Source organism: Trematomus bernacchii, unplaced genomic scaffold (genome assembly GCF_902827165.1).
Source record: "Trematomus bernacchii unplaced genomic scaffold, fTreBer1.1, whole genome shotgun sequence".
Classification (NCBI taxonomy): domain Eukaryota; kingdom Metazoa; phylum Chordata; class Actinopteri; order Perciformes; family Nototheniidae; genus Trematomus; species Trematomus bernacchii.
The window spans coordinates 11,705,478-11,729,861 of record NW_022987828.1 but is presented as its reverse complement, the minus strand read 5'-3'; the positions used below and the strand labels follow the sequence as shown (position 1 = coordinate 11,729,861).

The following is a 24,384-nucleotide window of genomic DNA, read 5'->3' as shown; positions in this document are numbered from 1 at the left end:
GCTTTAGCTAACCACACTATATTTCTCCATTTGATGGTTCACCTGCGTTCAGTGTGAAGTAATTGGTAGCTTGTAAAGCTTCCCTAGGACAGTTTATCTGAAAATATCCCCTTTGATTTGTTCCCTGTTCTCCCTGAAAACTGCAATGCATCATAATGAAATCCCAAGCGTCCTACCCCAGGAACTGAGCCCCAGCTGGTCCGACCTCCACCAGCCGGCTGACCAGCCCCTCTCCCTCCACCATGGGCGGGGGGTAGGCCAGCTTGTGCCTCTTGGCCAGGCGGCAGGTGATGCGCGTGGGTGCCGTGCACTTCCTGGGAGGGATGATGATGCGCATGCCATTGTGGCGGCTGCCTCTCATGGAACCACCGCGCGCATCCACCATGAAGCTGACCAAGAACCTGCAAGGTGAACAAATAATGTTAGAGAAATAAAAGACAAAGCCATAGACAGAAGTCATACCACGGAAACTAATAAGGAAGACGATTTCCATGCTGTGATCACCGTACACCAAAACAAAGTAAGGAAAAGAGAGAAATTAACAAAAAAAGAGAAAGAGACGGAGAGAATGATAGAAAGAAGAAAAAAATATGCTTTGAGTTCTGAAAGTTTGCAGTTCTCACTTATACGTGCCTCATTTCAGAACATTAAACACTGTCTGAAACTAAACAGGGTGCTCATGAAGTCGCAACGTTTAGTTTCCATTCATGAGGCACAAGGTGAGACTTTTGCCAAAGTTTCAGGTCCTCTAAAAGCAGCATTCAGTGATCAAATATTAAACACCTGCACAGATGTTTCACCAAGATAGGGTTAATGTGATTAATATGTGATGCGTCTTGGAATTAAAAGCTGATTTCGGCATCCCATTAATATAATCATTGACACAAGTAATGAGTGACGATGGAGAAGAGCAAAACATGAATTTTGCACGATCAATCTAAAGCTAAAATGTGTTGCGTTATGTATATTGTTGCTTTTTCTATAGTGTATGTTGGCAGAAAAGCAGAATCCCTGTAAGGTTTCGAGGGAAATGTAATTTTATGTGAGAGAAAGACAGATGAAAAGACTCCCTAACACGTTGACTTAACACCTCTAATATCTAAGGAGTGCAAATGAAACACCAGACCACACGGATGAGACGAGCACAGAGTGGAGGAGTAGAGGAGGCTAAGAGGGGGGGGAGAGACTGATGAGGTGAGAGGGGAGAGAGAAGGGGGGGAGGAGTGGGAGTCATCACTGCAGCATCGTAGGTGAAAGCAGCAGTCATCACCTGGAGTCATACTGAGGGAGCGGGGAGGAGAGGCTGCAAAATAAACACATGGAGGCAATGCAGGAGGCAAACCCCCGAAATCTAGTTTTAGTATCAAAGGTTCACAATCACTGTGGGGATCTGCAGTAACTACTGAAGATGAAAGAAATACCGGGGTGGAAAACCAAGGGAAAGAAGGGACAACATGACAACAAACTAAATAATATATAAATACACAGACACACACACACAAAAAGTAATAATGACTCAACTAAAACACATGACAGATCCCAGGTTTTCTAAGCAAAACACCAAATCAATTATTAAGCCTTAAATGATGTTCTAACACAGCTCCGTGTATATAAAGCAGGCATTTAACGTCCTATATTCAAAGTGAGCGTCAAATCTTATCACTTTTATCCAAATGAAACACACAAGACAAGCACCATGAGCTCACAGAGAGTCTGTACTTTGTTCCTGTGATGACAGGAATAGAGCTGACGTCAGTGAACATTAGGGTGATGCCTGGACTTTGTCTCTAGACTTATGGTATGACATGAGAGCTTTAGAGGACAGACTGTTTCTTTTGTTGCTGTAATGTAATGTGTACAGTAGCAGCACTGCAGAAATCCCACAGCCCTGCATCATGTCTGCATCAGTGCTGCAGGGTTTGCTGAATATTGACTCTTTGGGGGGGAACAAAAGACAATACAGCAGTTGTGTGCATAGAAAATGTGTGATTTATGCAATAGTTATTAGGATGTACATGCAGCTTTTGCATGTAGTAGGGCTGCCTCTCTAGGATGTTTTAGTTTAAAATGATTTATTTAATCCATTAGTAATTTTTTCAGCTTTTTTCATGCAAAATTATCCAAAAATCCTATCAGCACATCCCTGGTAAACACAAGATTTAGATTTTTGCATGATTCTTTGTGTAGAAACTAATTTCTACAGATCTGTCGATGAAATCAACTTATCAATAGGTTGTCTGAAATGTCTTAGTATGAGGACAGCCCTAGTTTGTAGTGCATGTGTGTGCATGCTGGTAGATATATCGTGATGTATGGGCGGAGGCAGTGCAGCTGTTCTTACCCAGAGTGAATGGGGCTGGACACAGTGTTGTGGCTGTGGTCCACGGTGTCCGGGGTCCAGCTGTAGCGCCGCATACACTCAGTGCTGTAGTCTCTGGTCACAGCCAGGTGCTGGGAGAGGAAGAGAGCAGGAGGAAAAGATATGGAAGAGAAAGAAGAGGTTTAACAGCGATAGGGAGGCAGATAGAGATGGGAGATGAGAAATAGGAACGTGGAATATAAGGACAGAACAAATAAATAGCGGACATAGAGGTTGACAAGAATGAATCTTTCTACTTTTTTCCCGACATGTTATCGAACAACATTTGTCACCATTAACTATCCAAACATGTGGGATGGCATTCTGTTTTTCTAGTGACGTGACGGTGGAACTTTAACCCAATTGCACGTTTTGTTAAATGTTATCTGGGTTATCACACATATCCTCATCTTGATAACACACAATTTGTCACTACCCAACCAGCTTTATAATAACCATTATTCATATGAAAATCGAATCATGGGAGCTCATGAAGACTGACAGTAGCATGGGAATGACCATTCACTAAACACAGACCACCACTAATGAATAAAATGAGAGTGGAATGGACCCAAAACAAACAAATATACAGACAACTCAAAAACCCAAGAGCAATGAGAGCTGGACCACAGTGAATGAAAGATGGTAAACTGATGAATGAGTCTGTCATCCATGAACTCTTTATACCTTATTGAGTGGGTCAACCAAATAGGAAATGTCATTACAGACACTTTGAAGCTAAGGGGAGAAGAGAGACAGTTCAGACGTCACAGAGGGCACCGTGCGGTCCAGACAAATGAGTTTATGGTGCTTTGTTTCACTAAAGGATCCAATTTCCATCTAATAAAACATGTTCCGCTCTCCATGAAGATGATATGGTCCTACAATTCAGGCATCCCCAAATGAAATGAAACTTTATCTACCAAATGTAGCAGATTATAGTAAACATGGCACCTAAACTGACCACCAAGAAAGAATCAACAATTTGACTGTTTGTATATTTTCAATTAGTTATAATACTAGTTTAATATGGGAAAAACATTTGTGTTTGTTTTGTAGAGGAGAGTTGAGTGCACATTTTGGCCGTGTTTAGTTTAAATCTTGGGTGATGTCATTGGACATTTCGAGTTATATTACTAATATTGTTTATTATAAGAGGTTACAGTTTCTGTTTTTGCTCCTGACTACCAAAACAAGCATGAAACAGGCTCTGCAAAACACAGCGTTTTTCCCTGAGGAGGGAAAGAGGGGCCTCCTGAAGCCCTTAGGTTTGAATAAACTCTTCGTCAAGGTGCTATATACACTCTCCCTCAGCACTTTGGCAAGAGAAAGCATGTCATCAACACTGCTTCTGTTATGACCTCTGTGCAAGAGAAGTAACGCCACCCTACTTTTAATTCTACACAGTCTGTTTTTTTCCCTAAGTCATTGACAATAGTAAAACAAGAGATGCACCTGTGGAGAAGAGAGACATCAAAGCTTAAAAAACAAATGTAAATAATGTCAAGGAAGTAACAGTGAGCATAGAGTGAGAGAATAACAAAAGGGCTGGGTATAGAAGGTTAAATATAGACAGAGTGTGGAGATAAAACACAAAATATGACGATGAATGGTCTTACCGTGTCTTTAGTGGGCGCCAGAATCTCTTCAATCATCATACTGTCCCGAGCGAAGGAGCTCCGGTTGAGTGTGTTGGACCTATCCGAACTGAAGGAGCGGAGGCTACATGTTACCACGCAACCCGGTGCCGTGGGCAACAACAAGTGACGGGCAGGGGAACACGACACAAAACAAAAAGCAAGGAATCCATTACTACATGCAACCTCCAGGGAACCAGGTTGTTTTACTCGCTGGACAGAGAGTGTCCATAAGTGGAAAATAGAGAGGGAGAGGCTGAAGAGCCCGCAGTTTGAGCAAAGATAAGATACTGCAGCAGGTTGTTCAGAGATGGAAATGTGAGGTCAGTGTTGTTTGCATTTAGAGATAGAGGGAAATAGGAACAGACTTATAGAAAACAGACGGCTGTTTAAACTTCTACAGGAGTGTGGTTAATGTGATACACAAACACGGATATAACTAAGTGTCTAAACGATGAAATATGATAGATTAGTCGACGTCTTTGTGCCAACCTTGTTTTGACAGTATAAAGAAATGACGTTTACTTGAAAGTGAATCAGTTAAATTTGACTTGTGTTTGAGGACTGACATTTCTTTGGTCTAAGATTAGCAGCTGACCTAGACCTGATTCTGAGCAGCAAAAACATAAAAGGGACGCTGGTCTTTTTCTATCTGTCTTGCTGCAGTCTGCTGTACGGCTGTGTGTGGTGACTATTTTTGCATCCTCTCAATGCAGTGCTGATTCCTTTCAGGTTTTTTTTGGTCTTGTGCTGTTTTTGCTACAGGGATTTGATCAAGGCGTAGCAGCCGAACGCACAGTCACGATACACTGCGTTAAATGTTGCGCACTGGTATGGGCAAACAGTATAAATAATATACGATGATATTTTATATGGTTGCGCACTATAAGAGATACAATGCCAGTGACAAAGCTGACAGCTCTGTGCTTTATTTGTGCATACTGTATATGTGTGTATTGATGTGACCTGTGTGTGTGTGTGTGTGTGTGTGTGTGTGTGTGTGTGTGTGTGTGTGTGTGTGTGTGTGTGTGTGGAGTGGGGGAGAGGGGGGGGAGCGAGGAGGGGATAAAATGCAGAGCTCAGCATGTTTGAGTGGGCACACTATTCAGCACAGAGAGAAGCCCTTTATTCAGCACAGCCTGCCTACCCCACCATCGAAGTTACCAAGCAACTCTGTACGGTCTGAATGGACTCGCTGGCATGGCGTTACCCCCCCGAACCCCCCCCCCTCAGCTCTCAGCCAGACTCTGTTTGTTCTTCACAGCTTCATCCTCTATTTCATCCTGTCTATCCTCTTCTCTAAATATCCAAGCTTTTTTCCATTTCCTGCCTCACTGCTCATTATCCTGGCTGTCCTCTTTATTGTCTGTCATCTATTCCTGGACGTTATGCCAACTCCCAGCACTTCTTCTTCATAAAGCTGTCCCATCATCTCTTCCTCTCTCTACTGTCTCCATTTCAGATTTGTTGCTCTTTGGTTATCTGACAGTTTACTCAATGGAAGACTTGTTTGACTTTTTCTCTACTTCGCTGAATTCCTCTAACCCCATCCTTCTCTGTCCCCTTTGTCCCTCTTTCCACACCGCTCCCATAATTTAACTGTAGATAAATCTGCCTTGCTGTAAACTACACTTTCCATTATCCAGAAACATGTTTAATTTCTTTCTCACATCTCTTTTTATGTACAAATTATCCTAAGTCTATATGGACCTAAAGAGACAAATGTTTGAGTCATTGTTTGTTTAGGCAAGTGTTTGTGCGCGGGTGCATCTGTGTATGTGTGAACGCCTGTCTGTCCTTGATGATTTCTAAATTCTTAAATAAAGAATCCAGAGAAATCTCATAAAGTTTCCATCTCTGCAAACCATGATTTCACAACCAGAATCATCCAGATAAATGTCCAATTATTGTTAATTAAATTGGATAAAAGTTGTGGATATTAACAACCTGATGTGTTGATCCCTGGAAGTTACACCAAGTGGCACTACAAAATTATGATTGAAGTGCCACTTAAGAACAAGCCACATCGAAAAGTTATAAAATGAGTCCACATAACTCAAACTGAAAAACTCTGCAAAACAAGAGTGGCTTTCATTAACTCATTTCCAGCTTTTTTTCAAACCTGCATGAAAAAATACATTTTCAGTTTGAAGATAAGATGATTTTTTTAAGAAGGATGATCAAATATGGTGGATGGTGATCAGATAAAATGAGCAACAATCTTAAAATACAAAACGTCACGGCGACAACAAATCTGGTACCACAAACAGCAACACTGGATGACACTAATTCACAATGAATGACTTGTGGTTTGGGTTAGCGGTTTTATGTAGTAGTACAGAGGGTGAGGGGGGGACAACATTCACAGCTAATGGCGTCTACAACTACTACAACGACTATTCTTTTCTTACCTGAGTCTAGGGCTAGAATGAGGGACACGGTGCAAGGAGAAGATCAAAATAGAAGTGTGAAAAGCAAAGCATTTTGGAGACATTCAAGCAGGATGTGGCTTTCTTTTCCCCCCATATGACATTGAAGCTGAACTTTTGCATGGTTGCACTCAACGACTAGGCACAAGCGATTATAGGTTTTAGTGAGTGTGTATGCAGCCCAGTCAAAAAGCAAACCATGCAATGTCGATGTCATAAACAGAAAGGTAAGGGAAAAGAAAAGAAGTAGCTCAGCATCAAACATTAATTGATCAATAATTACAGTATTTCAAAGCATTAAATACACAACCCTGCACCATCTCAACTTCTATTCGCAATTACACGAAAAAGTAAACAGTTTTTGTACGGCGCTCTAATCTGTAGCAGATGGAGATAATAATATTTCTCACAATAATAACTTTTGTCTGGAGTACCCTCAAATACCAATAAACTGTTAACAAAGGTAAACAAACAGTAAATCTGAGCAAATGACTTCAGATTCAAATAATCAAATGTGGCCACAGACCTGTTTTCACTCGAATAATAACAATGTTATGCAAACAATAACTCCCACATTAAATTCAAAACTCTTTCCAATAAACTACCCACCAAGCTCATCATTGTTTACATGGAATATCTCCCTTATTTGCTGAGACCTGTTGTTTGAAGCAGCTTCCTGTCCAGTTAGTGTAGTTGTTTTTATCAATCCAACCATCACAGTACGTCTGCCATCTGTCAGCGAGGCAAAAATACACACTGCGTCCACACACACTCCTCCTGTGTGTGCTGCTGATGTGTTTTCACTGGAGCCTGCCAGTTTTCCACAACACACTTTGTCCACTATTGGAAACTGTAGCTAGGTGGGCCTGTAGAGAATCCCGACATGCAGCTGTTCATCAAGAGTATCAAAGGCATCACTGTCACAGATACAGCTCGTATCTCTTGTGTTACACTATGGCCCATTTGTCATCTTTGCATGGGTCGAATGAGGCCACACAAAACGCTGAATCATTTTGTCAGGTTGAATCATTGCATGGCAACTTTCCAGATGCTATCGCTAGCAATTTCCATTATTCTGTTTTTGTTTGAGTGTGTGTGTGTTGGTGGGGCTGTACATTATATGATCTATTTCAGTCCAACATAGACTAAACAATATCCATACCAAAGCATTGCCATAGGGTGAACAACCACCTCATGAATTGATAATAGATATAAACATAATCTGGCCACAATATTCTAAGGACAAGTTGGAAATAGTAGTTGTCTGCACTGCACCAGTACACCAGTGATTTTAATAATATAAATGACAGGCGCTTACCTGGCTGAGCGGGCTCCTATGCTGAAACCCATGTAGCCCTCCTGAGGCAGGGAGTCGTCCCCCAGCTCTTTGAGGTCCTGAGGCCGCAGGTATTTGTCCGTGTCCCCGGTCATCGCATCCTCACCTGGTGGAGGGGATGAAATCATAAAATCCTCCTGTTATCTCAAAAAGCCAATCCAGGCAAAGAGAGGCGATGCGGCATCTCAAGAAAAAAAGAAAAAAAAGCCCACACTGCCGACATCACTCTTTCACTTATCAGATTATGTTACTTAGAGGAGGCCTTGGATAATTTATTAAAACCCACATACTAGGCTACCTCACTGCAACTGCATAGCCCACTGCAACTTAGTCTATTCATTTGGACTGAGACACAACAACAACATGAAGCTGGAACGTTGAGCAGCGCCAATGCATGCCTGTTAGAGAGGTAAAACAATAATCATTTTGTAGAAAAATGCCATAAACAGCAATGCCACTTTGGGGTATATCTGGAGCTCTCCTGTAAAACCAAACGCAGCTCCTTTCACAACACTGACACACAGCGCGCAGCAGAGGTTTTAACAGAGACCCAAAGCCTGGGCACAAACAGCAGAGAAAAAGCAGAGAGAGCGGAGCAGCACCTCGATCAGCGGACCGGTGGACGATGACACGCCGGTCAATGAAGCCGGCGGAGCGGCTACTGTGTTTCCCCTTCTCCCTCATGTCCTGCTCTGTCCTGCCTGCAAACACTGCGCTCCTTCACCGCAGCCCCTCCCCCTGCCTTCAATACTGCCGCACTCCGATCACACACCAGCAACAGTGGCAAGCTAGATGACGTTAAATTAAGCATTTCCGGTGTCTAATTTCAAAATAAAACTTCAGGTGAAAGGATTGTGATTGTCAAACCTCAATTAAGGTAAAAAAGCGAACTAACTATTTAAAACGTATGGAGCCACGTGCTCAAATCAACTCTACAAAAGCAATATGCAAACTAAATATTCACCTCAGTTATCTTAGGGAAATACTGTGGTAATAGATGTAAATGCTTTCGTCTGGGTGGACGTTGCAGCATTCACCACGATTCCTGAATAAATGACTAACTTGTGTTGCAACTTCTACTGTTTACAACAGGAATGAAAGCTTATAAAAGTGTGATGCAGTTGAGTGTAGCCAAATACTGCTTATTCTTGTGTTAAGTCAATATTATCATCAAACAAGTGTTTTCTCTCAGCATACTCTTTATAATATAATAATAATATATATATAATATAATAATAATTTAGTCCCAAAATGAAAAATCTGAAAACAATGCTATTAACATGTAGTATTTATCTATATAAAGTAGGCACATTAATACAAATGCAACAGTTAAGACTTACTGCAGTTTGATTCCAGTTACAAGAAGGAATTAGAATATATTAAATCGATATTTAATTATTTAGAAACACTCATCTCTGCACATTTTGTGTGCATGAGTAAAACGTTTGTTTTGTTATGAATATGTTGTGCTTTTATTTTGATGGTAAATTTGAGCGCATTACTTCCGGTGTTTTTCCAGCTATTTCTGTCTGACTTGACAAAACTGGAAAACAATTGACTCCGCGCTGCTGTTAATATATCACCGTCCCATTCAAGTTGAGATAGCCGAACACACATAACCCACCGCGCAACATTTACACACACAAACACCTGTTGCTATTATATACTTTCAACCTAAAGTGAAGTGTGTGTTACAAAGTCACCGCATCAAACACACACTCTCTCTCCTCCTCTCACTAGCAGCAGACAAATATCCACAAAAAACAAATAGCTGTTTGAATTGCCATCTATCACTTCAATACATTGAAAAGGAAATACAAATAACAATTTGCGAATCTGTTATTCTCGACAGTCTGCAATTTACGATCTATCCTGTTTTTTTGGTTTTGTTTTTTACATTTTAACCTTCAAACCATCAACATCACTCCATTTAAACTTCATCAGACGCTCTTACGAGTCACGACTTACCTTTTTCCAACGCAGCCATATTGATCGCAACTATTCTTATATTCCCTGAGGAATTTCTAGTGCTCCGCGAAACGTCCCCAGAATGAAGAGTAAATCCAGTGAGAGGTGAGGACTATCAAGTGGTCCATTCAGTGCTTCTCGTGCTGATGGAAAATGTTGCCCTCTCTTCACCCCACGCACTTAACTCCACAAAGACCAAAAATGCACTGTTGCGCACATCTCCGCCTCCCTCTCTCCGGAAAGTCACACAATTCAATATTTTTTAACTTTTGCGTCTTCTTACTGCAACACAGTGCACATTGCAGGTTAGAAAGAGTGGGAGTAAAGCCACCTGCGGCCACACCGGGGTTAATACTCCTGCAGGAGACTCAGAAAAGCTCATCTCATTGGATTTAAAGAGAGAAAGTCTCCGTGCAGAAACTCCGACTGAAGAGAGTCAACAGGAGGCTCGCTGAATGTTTACCGCTCAGTGGAGAGCAGTCAGCTGACAGGTCGCTGGATCAAATGCTTTGGAAATTCAGAGTAGGAGACAGAGACGAGAAGAAAAATCTCCCTGAATACTCCTCCTGTCTTTTTTTTCCTCTGGTGGAAGCCTGGCTGCATGTCAAACTGGCAGTGGGGATAAAATAATGATGAAATAACCACCCTCATGTTCCCTTTTTTTATTATTATTGGGCAACATTTTTTTCCTTATAGCCTACACACTGACTAAAACTTGCACAAGATAAAGTAAAGTTAGAACAATATGTACTTGACAGTTAACTAACTATTATTTTCATTGAAGGGAAATGTTTTATTTATTTCCTCAATAGTTTTTTTTTTAATATGGCCAAAAATGTTAATCAGTCCTTAAATGTCTTGTACGATCAACAACTGTTTGAGTTGTTACCGAACTGTCATAGAAGCGTAAAGAAACCAGAAACTATTTGAATGTAAGGAGCTGGAATAATACAATTTAGATTGTGAATCAACCTGTTTGATTATCAAAAGATTTACTTACTATACTTAATATTGAACAAATAATCATTTAATTTCTGCAGCTCTAGTTGACAAAAGACCTTCAGCATACCAACTGTAGTAACGACCTCTAATGCCAGTCAGGGATTACAGAGATACTCTACTCTGAGAGACAGCAGAGCACAACAAGGAGTTAAGTTGCGCTAAAGATGGTACAATTAGTGTGGCTATAGTATCCATAGAAAGCATGAGAGGAAACGTACACACACACACACACACACACACACACACACACACACACACACACACACACACACACACACACACACACACACACACACACACACACACACACACACACACACACACACACACACACACACACACACACACACACACACACACACACACACACACACACACACGACAGCCAGAGACCAGGAGTGTCCCTCACACCTACAACTTAATAGGATTGGCTTCCCCCATATAGGATTAAACCGAGATGTGGAAACGCGTTTTACTTCCTCTAACACACACACACACACAACAAATATGAAGGAGTGAGTGCTGTCAGCTGAATAAAGCCAGTCTTGTGCTGCTTTCTGTTTCTGAAAGCGAATATCATTGTACCGCCCTGCACGAGTACAATGTTGATGTATTATGCGCACAGTATAAACAGTTTATGTGGAGGACATAAGGCCGTGGAATCCTATTTACAATTCCTGCATGGTAGTGATAACACACTGAATCATAGTTATGCCAATGAGGATCTTCATCATACAGCCACAGTGCAAACTCATCCCTTATCACCTGATATGTGTGTGTGTACGCGCAACTTGTTGAGTCTAGCTGTATCACCTGACATAGAAACTCCAACCCCCCCCCCCCTGAATGTCCACTAGGCAACGGCCCATGCACAAGCTCATCAATTTTGCAGGCCTGTTGGCTCGCTGGTTCCAAAACAAAGGGCAGAAGACTGAAGTGGGCAGCATGAAACAATGTGACCTGGCAGCGCTACAGAAGCTATTCAGATGCTAACTATGTTATGGTGAATGTTGTGTTGTTTATTGAGGTTTACAGTGAGACAGGATTATTTCATTTACTCAATGCAGGACTTTTTCATAATCGGTCACGTGAACTCTAAAGTGCGTCACATTGGCCTTGTTTTTTATTTTTGAGTTGCAGTGAAAATAACATCAGCAGTTGGTGAATAGAAACAAACACTTTAACCTCCTTGAAAACCAAGACCAGATTCAAGGGTAAAACAGCTCAAAATAAATAGATTTATTCAAAAAAAGGGATGTGCATTCAGATTCTTCCCATCTATTGAGAAGTAGCAGCAAAGCTGAATAGTAGTACAGCAAAAGCTTGAGGGTTAGCACTGCAACATGACAGGTGGGTTCTGCTGAGTTATGTTAAAGTAAAACAAACAAACTGCAGAGCGATGGAGGCAAAATGGTGACAAGACCTTCATAAACATCTGAAAAAGAGTTTCCGGCACATCGGCCCGGACTGTGAGATTTACAGTGAAACATGCATATGTTAATGAAAATGATATCACATAGCACAAAGTAAAAAATCAGGCAGTGCATTAATATAACTTATTTTTATCAAGCTGCAGCAATAGTTTGCAAGTATCAATTAATGACATTTTAGTAATAAATGGCTGAAAATGAGGAGGAATTAGTAAAACTATTGCTTTTTTCACATACCTTCATCGTCAGACATGTCGAGGAACTCATTCATGGTCTCTGGGACGTTGATTTTGTGTTTTTCTGAAGCACTCTGTAAATGTCGAAAATATATGAACAATTCAGTTTTGGCAAAAAGTAACAAACTAATCTTTGTTCTGGAATACATTGGTTTACTAAACAAAAAGGGAAAAATAATTGAAGTTATTATATTTGACAGATTTTACATTATTTTCTATGGATATTACGATAATATCTTTATTGTGAATACTTTGGACAATAATTGTGTTGTGTTCCAATTTGAGAATTTGAGTAAAAATGCGGCATTAGATTTTTGAAAGAATACGATAACATACCAAATGATTAAATGATTTGACTGCTGATACTCTACTAAACTATGCTCTATACTGAACATATTGAAGGTGCTATATCACCCCACACTATAAACATTTTAGAGACAATTGTGACAAGATGAGCATCTACATTCCAACCAAAGTGTGACCTTCACGTGTGTTTCCTAATATGGATGTTAAAGTGAATCTGAGCCCTGGCCCCTCAGGCACAGTAAGATGTAATGGTGCTGTGTGTGTGAAGGCCACACATTAACACACACAACTGACCAGCAGTGGCCCCACAGGCTGCAGATGTAGGTTCAATAGAGACATAAAACAACACAGGGTAACTTCACTGTACACAGAGACAGTCACAGCTAATTAACTTTGCTGCTGATTGCACAGGATCCTCAGTGACCTCTGTCCCCCCCCCCCCCTCACTCCTGTCACCTCTCCATCATCCTACTCCTTCCTCTTCTTTACTACTTTCTCCTCCTTCTTCCCTCCCCCTCTATCTCCTGACATGTGTGTGGATCAGATCGCTGTTAGTGACCTGAGCTATTTGAGGAGAAACCTTAATCTCCAATCTAAGCCCTCTCTCCCTCTCTCTGTGTCTTAATCAGGACAACTTCACACATGTGACCCAGCGTGATTTACTGACTTACTTGCTGGCTGATTTGCAGGATACACACACTGACTCCACTTACAGTATGATACTGTCTGACCAGCCAAGTCTTAATATGAGAGGGGAATTGGTCTCCATTTAGTTCAATACAGCGGCTCAATCAGGAACACTAGTGGTTGTAAATGTTTTTATCCAGAAGCGATAAATAATTTAAACTTTACTTAAGTATATTTAATGTTTTTAGCTAACAAACAACCACAATTCTATACAATTTATCTCACATTGTGAAGTTTTAAATCCTTACTTGCCTTGTTGTTGATTGATAACTTTTTTAAGAGCTTTAAGTTATTTTCCTATTCAGAAATAAATAAAAATGAAAAGCTGCCTGCAAAGTAGGAAAGCAATTTAAAAATGTCACTATTTTAATACTTTGTAAATGAGGCAAAGCATATGAGATTTAGTAATGTAGGAAAACACGTAAAAAGTATGGTAATTTCAACTTTAAAAGGATGCTAAATTCCCACTTTTCAAATCATTTTATACTGTTTCATATTCTCTGGTACAGAAGAATCAAAAATATGAAACAACTTTTTAATTATAAACAGGTTAATTTCTTGGATTTATTGCATTAGCGTGGCTTTTGTATTCATATTATTTCCAAGTTAGAGAACACAGACTTGAAATGGTGATGTGATATATATTATTATCTATATATTGTGTGCATTTAATCATAGGAGTTAACAGAAAACTGGCCCTTCAATAGTGTTTTTATTTGTCAGACAGTTTATGTCTGACAAATAAACGGTTTATTTCTATTTCTGTTTTGAGATGTTTATATTTTAGTATTGTTTATTTCTACTCTTTTAATGTGTTATTATGTGCAATGCCTTGTTTTGTTTTATGCTGCTGCAACAAAAACATTTCCCAAATTGGGATTAATAAAATACCTCTTATCTTATCTTATTTTATGAGCTACCAATGAAAGGACATAGTGTCTCACCATGGTGGTCAGGTTTTCGTCCGTCACAGGCCTCAGAGTGTCGACCACAGAGATGTATCCGAGACGGCGGGCGATGGACAGGGCAGCGTTCCCATTCTGAGCAGAAACAGGAAGTTATTCACAGGAGGCAGACAGAAAACAGAGCGTTCGTTATTTCATCAGCTCTGTTGGAGCATGTGTGTGTGCCAGTGTGTTTGTGCACTGACCAGAGTGAGCTCGTTGGCAGAGGCCCCGTGCTGAAGCAGCAGGTTGATGATGTGGGTGTGGCCCTGCTGAGCCGCTTGGTGTAGAGGAGTGTACCCGTTCTACAGACACACAAACATCCAGGGAGAGAAAATACATATTAAATATGATGATTTAGAAGATCTATTATATAAAACTACAACATTGTGCATGAGAGTGTGTTTAGGTGGGTGAACATGTGCTTTTTTACCTTTGTTTTGCCATTCACTCTGGCATGGTTCTGCAGCAGGATGTTTGCCATCTTTGCGTTGCCATAGTGACAGGCCACGTGCAGCGGTGTGTAACCCATCTGCAGGAGGAAGAGACAGAGACGTTAAAGGGCGACGAGAGGGAAAAAGGTGGAATATAACCTATGCGGACTGAATACCTCATCTTGTTAGTTTCTTAATTAACTAGCTTTTATGTTAAAGTGAATTAAATGCAAGGTACCAAGGGCTTTTCGTACAAATTAGAATTATTATATGAGAGAAAACTCATGGTTTATATGGGAACAATTTATTAACCTCTTTGTCTAAGCATGCTATCTCTGATTGTAAATACAACGTCCAAGCTGTGTCATATTTCATGTCCTTGCTGAATTATGAGTACAGTGCATAATGGTAATGGGGAGATCAGTGAGTGAATAACCTCTTTGCTGTAAACAACTGTCCTGTCAGCACAAATACACACAGACCCACGTACACACAGTACATAACCTTGTGTTAGTCCAACCTTCAGCTGCTGCAGGTTTGTCTCAGTGAACGTGAGCAGCCTTTTATGGGGCCCATGTGTGTGTGTCTGTGTGTAAGTGAATGAAACTGTGTGTGACTGAATAAAAGAGCATGTTCGTGTGTGTGTGTGTGTGTGTGTGTGTGTGTGTGTGTGTGTGTGTGTGTGTTTACTGCAGTGCAGGGAGCATCCATAAAGACATGAACACCTTCCACTCAGGTAGCAATCCTTTATTTATGTAGCACCTGAGATGATCGCAGACTAGTGTGTGTGTGAGTGTGTGTGCCTAAGAGTGTGTGTAAGTGGAATTTATAGCCGCTATTAAACTTAACAGAAAATTCCACTTAAAAAGGAAAACACAAAGAGAAGACAGCAAACACAGTGATGTGTGTATATTGACGGCTTTTCACCAAACCTTAGCGGCTAAAAGAGATATAAAGACCCCTATCAATGTGTGTTTCATACGTTTATATATAATATCTGAGAAAGCTTCACCTTTGTTTGTGGGTTGACATCAGCACCGTGGTTGAGAAGGACTTCTGCAACATTGACCTTGTCCTCCTGAGCTGCTAAGTGGAGTGGTGTAAGTCCGCTCTGTATAACAGGAAAGGACACACACAATCATGTACATTTGTTATGCTGGGAGCACATAACAAGACTGAAACATGCTATCTCTCACAGGAAACAGGATGCTGGAAACATACTTTAAAGACCCATCTGTTTTTCTACAGTATCTTTATCTCGTTCCCAAAATGGTGATGCTAGCATTAAAGCAGATCTGCATTTGTGTGTTTGAAGAGTCTGCATAAAGGAATTGTTTTGTAACTGAGCATACTGCAGCTACGTCACTGCTCTCACCTTATTGCACGTGTTGACGTTGGCGTTCTTGGTCAGCAGCAGGGACACCAGGTCCACGCTGCCCTCCTGCGCTGCCAGGTGGATCGGGCTTATGCCCTGCCGCGTCACTGCGTTGGTGTCCGCGCCATACTCCAGCAGTGTGGTCCCAATGTCCATTTGGTTCTTTTTGGCAGCAATATGGAGCGGCGTGTAGCCATTCTGAGGCAGGTTTAAAGAGACGCAGGAGTTAAAGGGTTGGAATGAGCTCTTTTTCCTCTGTGTATTATTTTTTGTCTATTTCAGTGTACTGAGAAATGGCAAGCTCAGAGGTTCATTAGAGGGCCTTTTACATAATGTATTCATTTGGGTTCTGAATCTAAATAGAATCAACTTCATACATTGAAGACTATATGAAGTATAGAAATGATATAGGATGGTCATTATATTTAATAACAAATATTACTTGATAACAGGACAGAAAAGTATTTGGCTACACTGGAATGCCAACTAATGAGCTTCGATAAAAAGGAGTAATAATAAAAACAAGGTCAGAAGTTTCAGTAGTGCGTTACATACTGTAACTACAATCACAGACTGAATATAGAGGGATAAAGGTTTGGCATCACAACAAAAAAGGCATGATGCATAGATTTCAATATCAACATACAGTATTATGCATTTAGTTATGACACAACATCTAAGGTCATGTGATCTAACAATTTGTTAGAGCCGTGGATTGATTAAAGTGTCAAAATAAGTTTGTCTGTCATCCAATAAATATTGTTGAACATGATCCACGTGAACTACTTAAGTCACAAAACTGTTTATAGTAACACCTATGTCACAAATAAAATAATAATAATTTCTGATCTTCCTGTCTTTAGTCCAGAGATATGACGCATGAGAAATGTGTTCTGCGATGACTCTGTGATCATACTCTGTTTGCATGTGTGTGTGAAATTGCTTCTAGACAAGAAGACAGATTGATCCCTTTCCAAAAGTCCTTAAATTACACGAAGCACACACATTTAAGCACCCAGCCAAATTAAACACAATTTATAGAGGTAGAAACTAAGAGAAAGGGAAGCAAAGAGAAATGACTAAGAGTGTGGGAAGGAGAAAGGAATAAATAGAGCTAGCGGGAAAAAGAGCTAGGGACAAAATGAACATGGAGAGCACGTATAAATTAGCTTCACAAGCTTTTGTCTCCGCTAGCGGGGCACATTAAATGTTAGTTGACAGCTGAAAACAGGCATTTCCTGCCATATTTTGGTTAGTGGTTCTGCCATTTTGCTCATACTTGCTCTGTGGTTTTGACAGACGACAAAAGCAAAGCAGGAGACTAACCACAACTCCACCATGTGTCGACGGCCATGTGTGAAATGTCTGTCGGACATTTCAACAAGAGCAACTGAAGTGTTTCTTATGAGAGCTTTTTATTGGGAACACACAAAATGTACAGCTCTGGAAAGGACTTCACAGAGTGGGTGGTTTTGTAGTAGTGGAGGACTGTTGAGTAACTTACGACATGTTTAACACATAAACAGTCCTTTCACATGTGCCCTCCAGTGCTGTTTTACAAGAAATAGGAAAATATAGCAAACCACCAGTGCCAATATGCTGACAGTGTGAGCTACATTTTGGCTGGTCGAGTGATTTCAAAGACTTTGCTGAGCTCAAAGGAAAAGCTGCATATTCACTCAAAGAATGGACAAGAGGAAATGGGAGCAAAAGGGTCACTATTACATGTTCATACATTACATACACAAGATTTTCAATGGTGTGAGACGGCACTGAGAGTAAAAGCCAGGTCGATTATTTGTAGTTGTAGTATGTGTGTGAATGCGTGTTTGTGTGGATACCTTGGCGGCAGCGTGTGGGGAAGCTCCCTGATCCAGCAGGAGCAGAGCCACTCTCTGATTATCGTAGTGAGCGGCTACATGCAGAGGAGTTAGCCCACTCTATAACACCCAAGCACACACACACACACACACACAAGCAAGCAGCAAAACACCAGGTTAGAGGATTGCCGAAAAAGTAAAATAAAAGAACCAGTTTGTTAATGCCATGGATCGACATCAAACTGATGGAAGAAAGTTAGTGCAGGAAACAGTTTAAAGCAACAACACACATTAGGGTAGTGGTGGTCTAATGGATAGTGAGGTGGGCTGAAGATCGGAAGGTTGTGAGTTCAAATCCCGCCTGGAACACCACCATTAGTGTGCCCTTGAGTAAGGCACTTAGCCCTCAGTTACTCCAGGGAGAATGTCCCTGTAATTGGTCATTGCTTTGGATAAGAAGCGTCAGCTAAATGTAATGTAACATAATGCTGAAACCTACAGTAGATCAAGAAAAAGCTAAGGGGGATAATGTCTTGGCTATAGCCACTTGATTGTTTTTTTTAATGGTTTATTTAGCTCAAGTAAGATAATTTCCACATAATAGTAATGCAGTTGTACACCCTACTGTACAACATGTAAACAGACTTTGCTGTGTTGTTCATCTTCATCCTAAATGTTATGTGAAACCATTTTTAATAGCACCAAAGTTGGAGATAGATGATTTGATGGGACAGTGATGAATCAATTATTCATATGTTAGCATTAGTAGGAGGAGCAGCAAAATTAGAGTGCTAGCAGCAGCAGTAGCAGCATGTTACATCTTATATTAGGGTTGATACCCTAAAATAAAATGGGTATGCAAGTTTGCGCACTCTGAGCTACACCCAAAGTATTCCAGTCACACAGTAATCAGCTTATATCACAGGAAGCTCCCTGAGCCACTATTATGTCATTCATATTTAAAATAAAGTTGAATTTACTCTGAAAGAGTGAGCAGAATATATCCTGATAATCTCATGAGCTGTTGTGATGTTACCTGGAGAGATGTGAAACTTAAATCATATTTTGGGTAAAAACCTGAAGAAATCAAATTAAGTTATGTTGTCTTTTCTCATTTTTCAACAAAACAAAACTAACTTAAACCAAAGTAAAGGTCTGATTTAGCTGTTTTTTTGGACTGATAGTAGGACACCACAGAGCAGTGTGGAAGCTTCATTATCATACCTGACTGCCATTATGCTAAACGCTCTCAGATGGTGGCACAGACACACACACACACAACTAGCTAACAAAGTGCGTCAATATATGTGTTTACAAATGCGTTTGGACACGGCTGCATGTGGAGGTGGAATAAGTGCATCACCAGGGGAATAAAAGCAAATCTACCCAGAAGGTTTTCTCAGCACAAGCATCTGTTGGCTCTGTTGTCCTGGGATCAGTCCTAAACCTGCCGCTCCACCTCACAACACCCCCCCACCCCCCTTATCACCTCCACCCCTGTGTCCTGTTGCAGCTTGGATAATACAACAGTTTACTCTCCTAAAAATGTGTTGAATAAGGGTAAGTGTAAACAAGACTAGCAGGATGACAAATGGCCACTGTCACTGCCATTTTGGACATGTGTTGCCCCAATCCCACTGGAAACGCTAACTGTGTGATCCACTACTTGTGTTTTTTACTTGTTATATAAAGTAGCTTTCTACAAACATCTTTTATAATCCTATTAGCTGTATTCGTAGCTCTTCTCTCTTATGTTCACAGGATATTTTAGGGATTACTTGAGAACTATTTACTCTTATCCAGGAACACATTGTTGTTGGTTGTTTGTAACTTTAGTAGTCTTTTTATACTCCTGATGCCTTCATTTTCTCTGCTCTGTGTAGGAGTGTCTCCTGACTAATATGTGGAGCGATTTCTGTGCCAGGCCCCTCCCTGCTCAGACAGCTCATGTTTTCCAACAGCAACACATCTGTAAACACTCTTAAGAATTATTGTCAAGTTCAAGATGGACTCCCTAGAGTGTGTTTTTGCACCAGGCTTCTTCTTCTTCTTTTTAAAAGACACCTCACCTTTCCAGCAGCATCAGGAGCAGCTCTCTTCTGCAGGAGGAGACTGGCCACCTCCATCTTGCCGTACTTTGCTGCCACATGCAGCGGACTGAACCCTTTCTGTTGAACACAAAATAAAATATATCAACAAAATGAAAGACAGTGGGAAGATGGAGAGGAAGTATTCAAACAGGAAGTCAATGTTTGGGTTGTTTTATGTCAGGACCTTGTAGGCCTGGGGTTGAGCTCTTCTTCATAACAACATATTTTCTCACATAGTTTTTTTACCTAAGACCTTCAGAAATGAAGGATGTGTACAAGCACTGTAACAGATACTTAGTTTTACTTAAAGGGACCAAATGTGGTTTATATCAACTCATTTAGTTAAATCAAAACAACTGTTTCATCCTAAAATGAAAATATGTTTTAACATTTAGTAAACAAGTATGTTTTCCCTTTAAAAGGTAGTGTCATATGTCAGATGTCATATCTGACATATGACACTACATTTTAAATTAAGCTTTAATAGATTTTTAAAGCTATTCAAAATTCACTAAATCAACCTTTTTATAACTTGACCTATAAATTAGTATTATCTGTGCTTGATTAAATAATGAATAACAACAAGCTATATGATACACTGAGAAACTGAGCCAAAGACCCCTTTTTCCTCACGTATTCAGATCTATAAATGGCTGCTGTATAATGTGATTATGCTAATCTGGGCTTCTTCCTGTGTGTATCTGAAGATATTTAAAGACATTAGGTCATATTTTCCTGAGGAATGTGGGTCTTCTAGTCCATGCCCTGAAACACATGTCCTAGTTTGTCTGATTGGTTAGTATTCATATAGACTAAAGGGTAATGTGAGAGAAGACAGGTTGCTTGATACAGATTTGTTTTAAATGTTATAAAAATGTAAAAATATTTATGTGTGTGTGTGTGTGCCTGAGAAAGAGAGAGAGGGAAAGAGAAAGCGTGCGCATTGGCACCATGGGGTTTACCGTTCATTAATCTGTTCCACTGACAGGGGTCACCTTGAAAGACAGCCCCCAGCAACATACTATCACACACGTGCACCGACCGATTCCATGAAGTCTACGCTAAATCTCTCTTTGACCTTGATCCGTGCAATTAGTCACATGTGAAACAAACGGCACCAAAAACTGACATCATTCCCCCACAGTGGGTCGTTTTGATAGAAAAAACCCTCCTGAGGTAAAAAAAAAAGAAAGAAGAATTGTCTTACTGGGCCAACACGATTACTACCACTGACCTGAATATAGACACCAGCATTCATTTGATTCTCTATGTGACAGAAGCTAACATGCTCGAGTCTTGTAGGCTGGTTACAGGCAGGTTATTGGTCTTATAAATGCTCTTGTCACAACATTATATCTCTGACTGATAAACATCATAAGACAGTCTCCATCGAGGCTGTAAACTGGTGCCCACTAGTGGAGATACAAAGCACTGAAATATTGATGATGGTCTTTTCAGTGTTGCTTGGGTCTTTAAATTGATTGATTTCTTTATTTTCATATCATGCACACAAAGTGCATCCCTCTGGTTTTTGAGACAACAAAAAGAGAGCTGCAGTAGTCCAACAGTTCATTACATTACAACATTTCTATTATCGTTTTGTGAAAAAAGAAAAATAAATCCTTTCCTGAAGCACAACTCAAGTTCTTATAGTCCTCCAGCTTAAATAAATACATTTTAATTGACGACATTATATTAAAAAAGTACCTGCTTATGTCCTTGGAGAAAGGGCAGTTAATCAAACAGTCAACCTCTTTCTCACTTTCCCCTAGCTCACACATCAGTTTGTCCTGAGATTTCTGTGTGTATTGGAAATAAACTCCATGACTTTATGCGCTCAAAATAAGACCCTCCATCAGACTGACCTTAGTTGAGGAGCAGAGCATGGCTCCATGCTCCAGCAGCATGGCAGCAACATCTTGGTGTCCTTCGCGGGCGGCCAGGTGAAGGGGGGTGTAGCCTGAGGTGGTGGCAGCGTTGGCCGAGGCGCCGCACTGCAGCAGCTGCTGGACGATGTCGACCTTCCCCAGCCGACTGGAGATGTGCAACGCTGTCTGGTCATCCTGCGCAGAAGGAGAGAGTGACTTTTGGACCCGTATTTTATCATTTTGTTGTTTTTTTACTTCCCGACTGGTGAATGGTGATTGATAATGTAGCTCGGTGTTCTAACCTTGGACTTGGTCTCAACCTTGGCTCCGTTCTTCAGCAGGTATCGGACTACGTCTGCCTGACCCGCCCGCGCTGCCATGTGGAGAGATGTCTCTCCTCGCTGGAAGACACACAGGAACAGTTGTCAGTAAGAGCTTTTCAAATGCAATGATGTGGGATTTATACACAAAATACATATAATCTAGTAAAATTAACAATGAACAAAAATATAAATGCAACAGTAGATTTCCCGAAGTGGAAATAAAAGACATGAGTACTGTATGTCAAACACCTCCTGTAAGAGTGCCGAAGAAATACAAATAAATCAAATGTTTGTGTGGCCTTTAAGTATGACAAAGCCCAAGAGTAATGTAAGGTTATGTGTAATGATGACACACCATGTGAGAAAAAACAAGCATAAAAAAATGTGAACAATTCTGAAACGTTTTTGTAAGCTTGAGTAAATTGGGAAGGAAAACTAAAAAAAGTATGTATTATTAATAATAATAATAATAATAATAATACATTTGATTTATATAGTGCTTTTCCTGGTCCTCAAAGTGCTTAAGTAATCTTTATTAAATACATTCTTTGTGCATTTTATGTAACGGTGCATTACAAATGATCCACTCACTACGTTGGTGGTGTTGGGGGAGGCTCCGTGGTTCGTCAGTGCGTGGACAATGTTCTCATGGCCCATAAAGGCTGCCACATGGATGGGCGTCAGGCCAGACTGCAGAAAAACAAGTTCAAACAAAGACAAACATTATTAAAGCAGGTCACAAGGTATAAAATGACACACGTCAGCATAGTTAAAGGTCAATGCAGTTTTAAAGAAAAGCTTTCTGGTGCCACGTGCAGATTCCATCAGAGAATAGTGCTCAGTACCTCAGTGACAGCCTGGATAGACGCCCCGTGTTTTAGCAACAGCTCCATGACTTTGACTCTGTTCTTCTTGCAGGCAATGTGAAGCGGAGTGAAGCCATTCTGCACATGGAAAGAAAAAAAACTCAGTGTAAGGTTTATACTGTACTGTAAGGGATGAACTTCTCCACAGTCACAAGACATCTGTTGCTGCTTTTATTTGGCTGATAAGGGGAAGCAAATTATCTGCCAGCTAATGAATGGGTGGTACAGAAAATATCAGCTGCAAACCACAAGGGTGACGGAGAAACCTTTCAGTACCTCCACGCCTCCATTTTGCCCTTTTTATGCATCTGTGTCAGTTTCAGATCTACACTTCAGGATTGATTATTCCCAGTTTCACAATTGTTCCTCTTTTCTGCTTCATGTATCAATCTGATGATACTTTGTACCCCTTTGTATATCAGTCCTTTTCAAACATTGGTGCAGCGAAAGGCTTTTGGCTGGCACATTTTAGCAAAATCCTTTATGATACAACAATGGTATACCTCCATGACACAAAACCACAATCTGCAATGATGAGGTAAAGTTCACGTGCACCTTTTCTCTATTCATTTGATTCTTGATTCTTATAAAAGGAGCCTTCATTTCGCCAAGCAAAACATTTTGCACTAAATGCTTATATTTTTGTTTTTATCCAGAAAAACCTTTTATCCACACCTTGTAGTCAAAGATAGAAGTGTTTTTTCTCTGTTTACTCACAACTTCTATAATACATTATATCTACTTAATGCTTTTGTCAAATAGGACAGTGTCACTTTTCACTTTCAGCCCCTCAGCCCTGTACATTTCCCCTCTGTGGGACGAATCAAGGTATTCTGATTCTGATTCCACCACTTTTTCCCTACCAGAGCTTTGGCGTTGGGGTTGGCCTTCTTGTCCACGATGAGCTTGGCCACCTTGTAGTGACCACAGTGGGCAGCAACATGCAGCGCCGTCAGGTAGTCGTTGGTGACGTCGTCCACCGGCACGTCGTGCTGGAGCAGGAGCTGCACACAGTTCAGGTGGTCCCCCTGAGTGGCCATGTGGAGCGGGGACAACCCGTTCTATGGTGGGGGGGAGAGAGAGCGAGACAAAGAGAGAGACAGACAGACAACACACCCAGACGGACACATAGACAGATGGACAGACACACACAGTAAGTTAGGGCCGGTCCATGCGTGGCACCGAAAGACTTTGAAGGAAGTTGTTACAGGAGCATTGTTATAACGAGGTCATTACAACAATGTCTAGTTTGTTACACTGGTCGTCCTGCACGG

At 40.7% G+C, this 24,384-nt stretch overlaps 1 protein-coding gene across 1 annotated transcript in view; it reads right to left on the bottom strand.

Moving 5' to 3' along the window:
• Positions 1-24,384, bottom strand: part of LOC117499425 (ankyrin-3-like) — a 96,942-nt gene that overhangs the window by 28,311 nt on the left and 44,247 nt on the right. Inside the window, exons 10-29 of the mRNA XM_034151797.1 lie at positions 23,974-24,171; positions 23,090-23,188; positions 22,836-22,934; positions 22,224-22,322; positions 21,919-22,116; positions 20,033-20,131; positions 17,985-18,083; positions 16,144-16,341; positions 15,781-15,879; positions 14,768-14,866; positions 14,541-14,639; positions 14,335-14,430; positions 12,399-12,471; positions 7,744-7,867; positions 6,408-6,419; positions 3,979-4,066; positions 3,047-3,097; positions 2,342-2,451; positions 1,271-1,303; positions 177-401 (exon numbers count right to left, since the gene is read on the bottom strand). Of these exons, the coding sequence (XP_034007688.1) occupies positions 177-401; positions 1,271-1,303; positions 2,342-2,451; positions 3,047-3,097; positions 3,979-4,066; positions 6,408-6,419; positions 7,744-7,867; positions 12,399-12,471; positions 14,335-14,430; positions 14,541-14,639; positions 14,768-14,866; positions 15,781-15,879; positions 16,144-16,341; positions 17,985-18,083; positions 20,033-20,131; positions 21,919-22,116; positions 22,224-22,322; positions 22,836-22,934; positions 23,090-23,188; positions 23,974-24,171 (2,198 nt within the window). The remainder of the gene's footprint in view (positions 1-176; positions 402-1,270; positions 1,304-2,341; positions 2,452-3,046; positions 3,098-3,978; positions 4,067-6,407; positions 6,420-7,743; positions 7,868-12,398; positions 12,472-14,334; positions 14,431-14,540; positions 14,640-14,767; positions 14,867-15,780; positions 15,880-16,143; positions 16,342-17,984; positions 18,084-20,032; positions 20,132-21,918; positions 22,117-22,223; positions 22,323-22,835; positions 22,935-23,089; positions 23,189-23,973; positions 24,172-24,384) is intronic.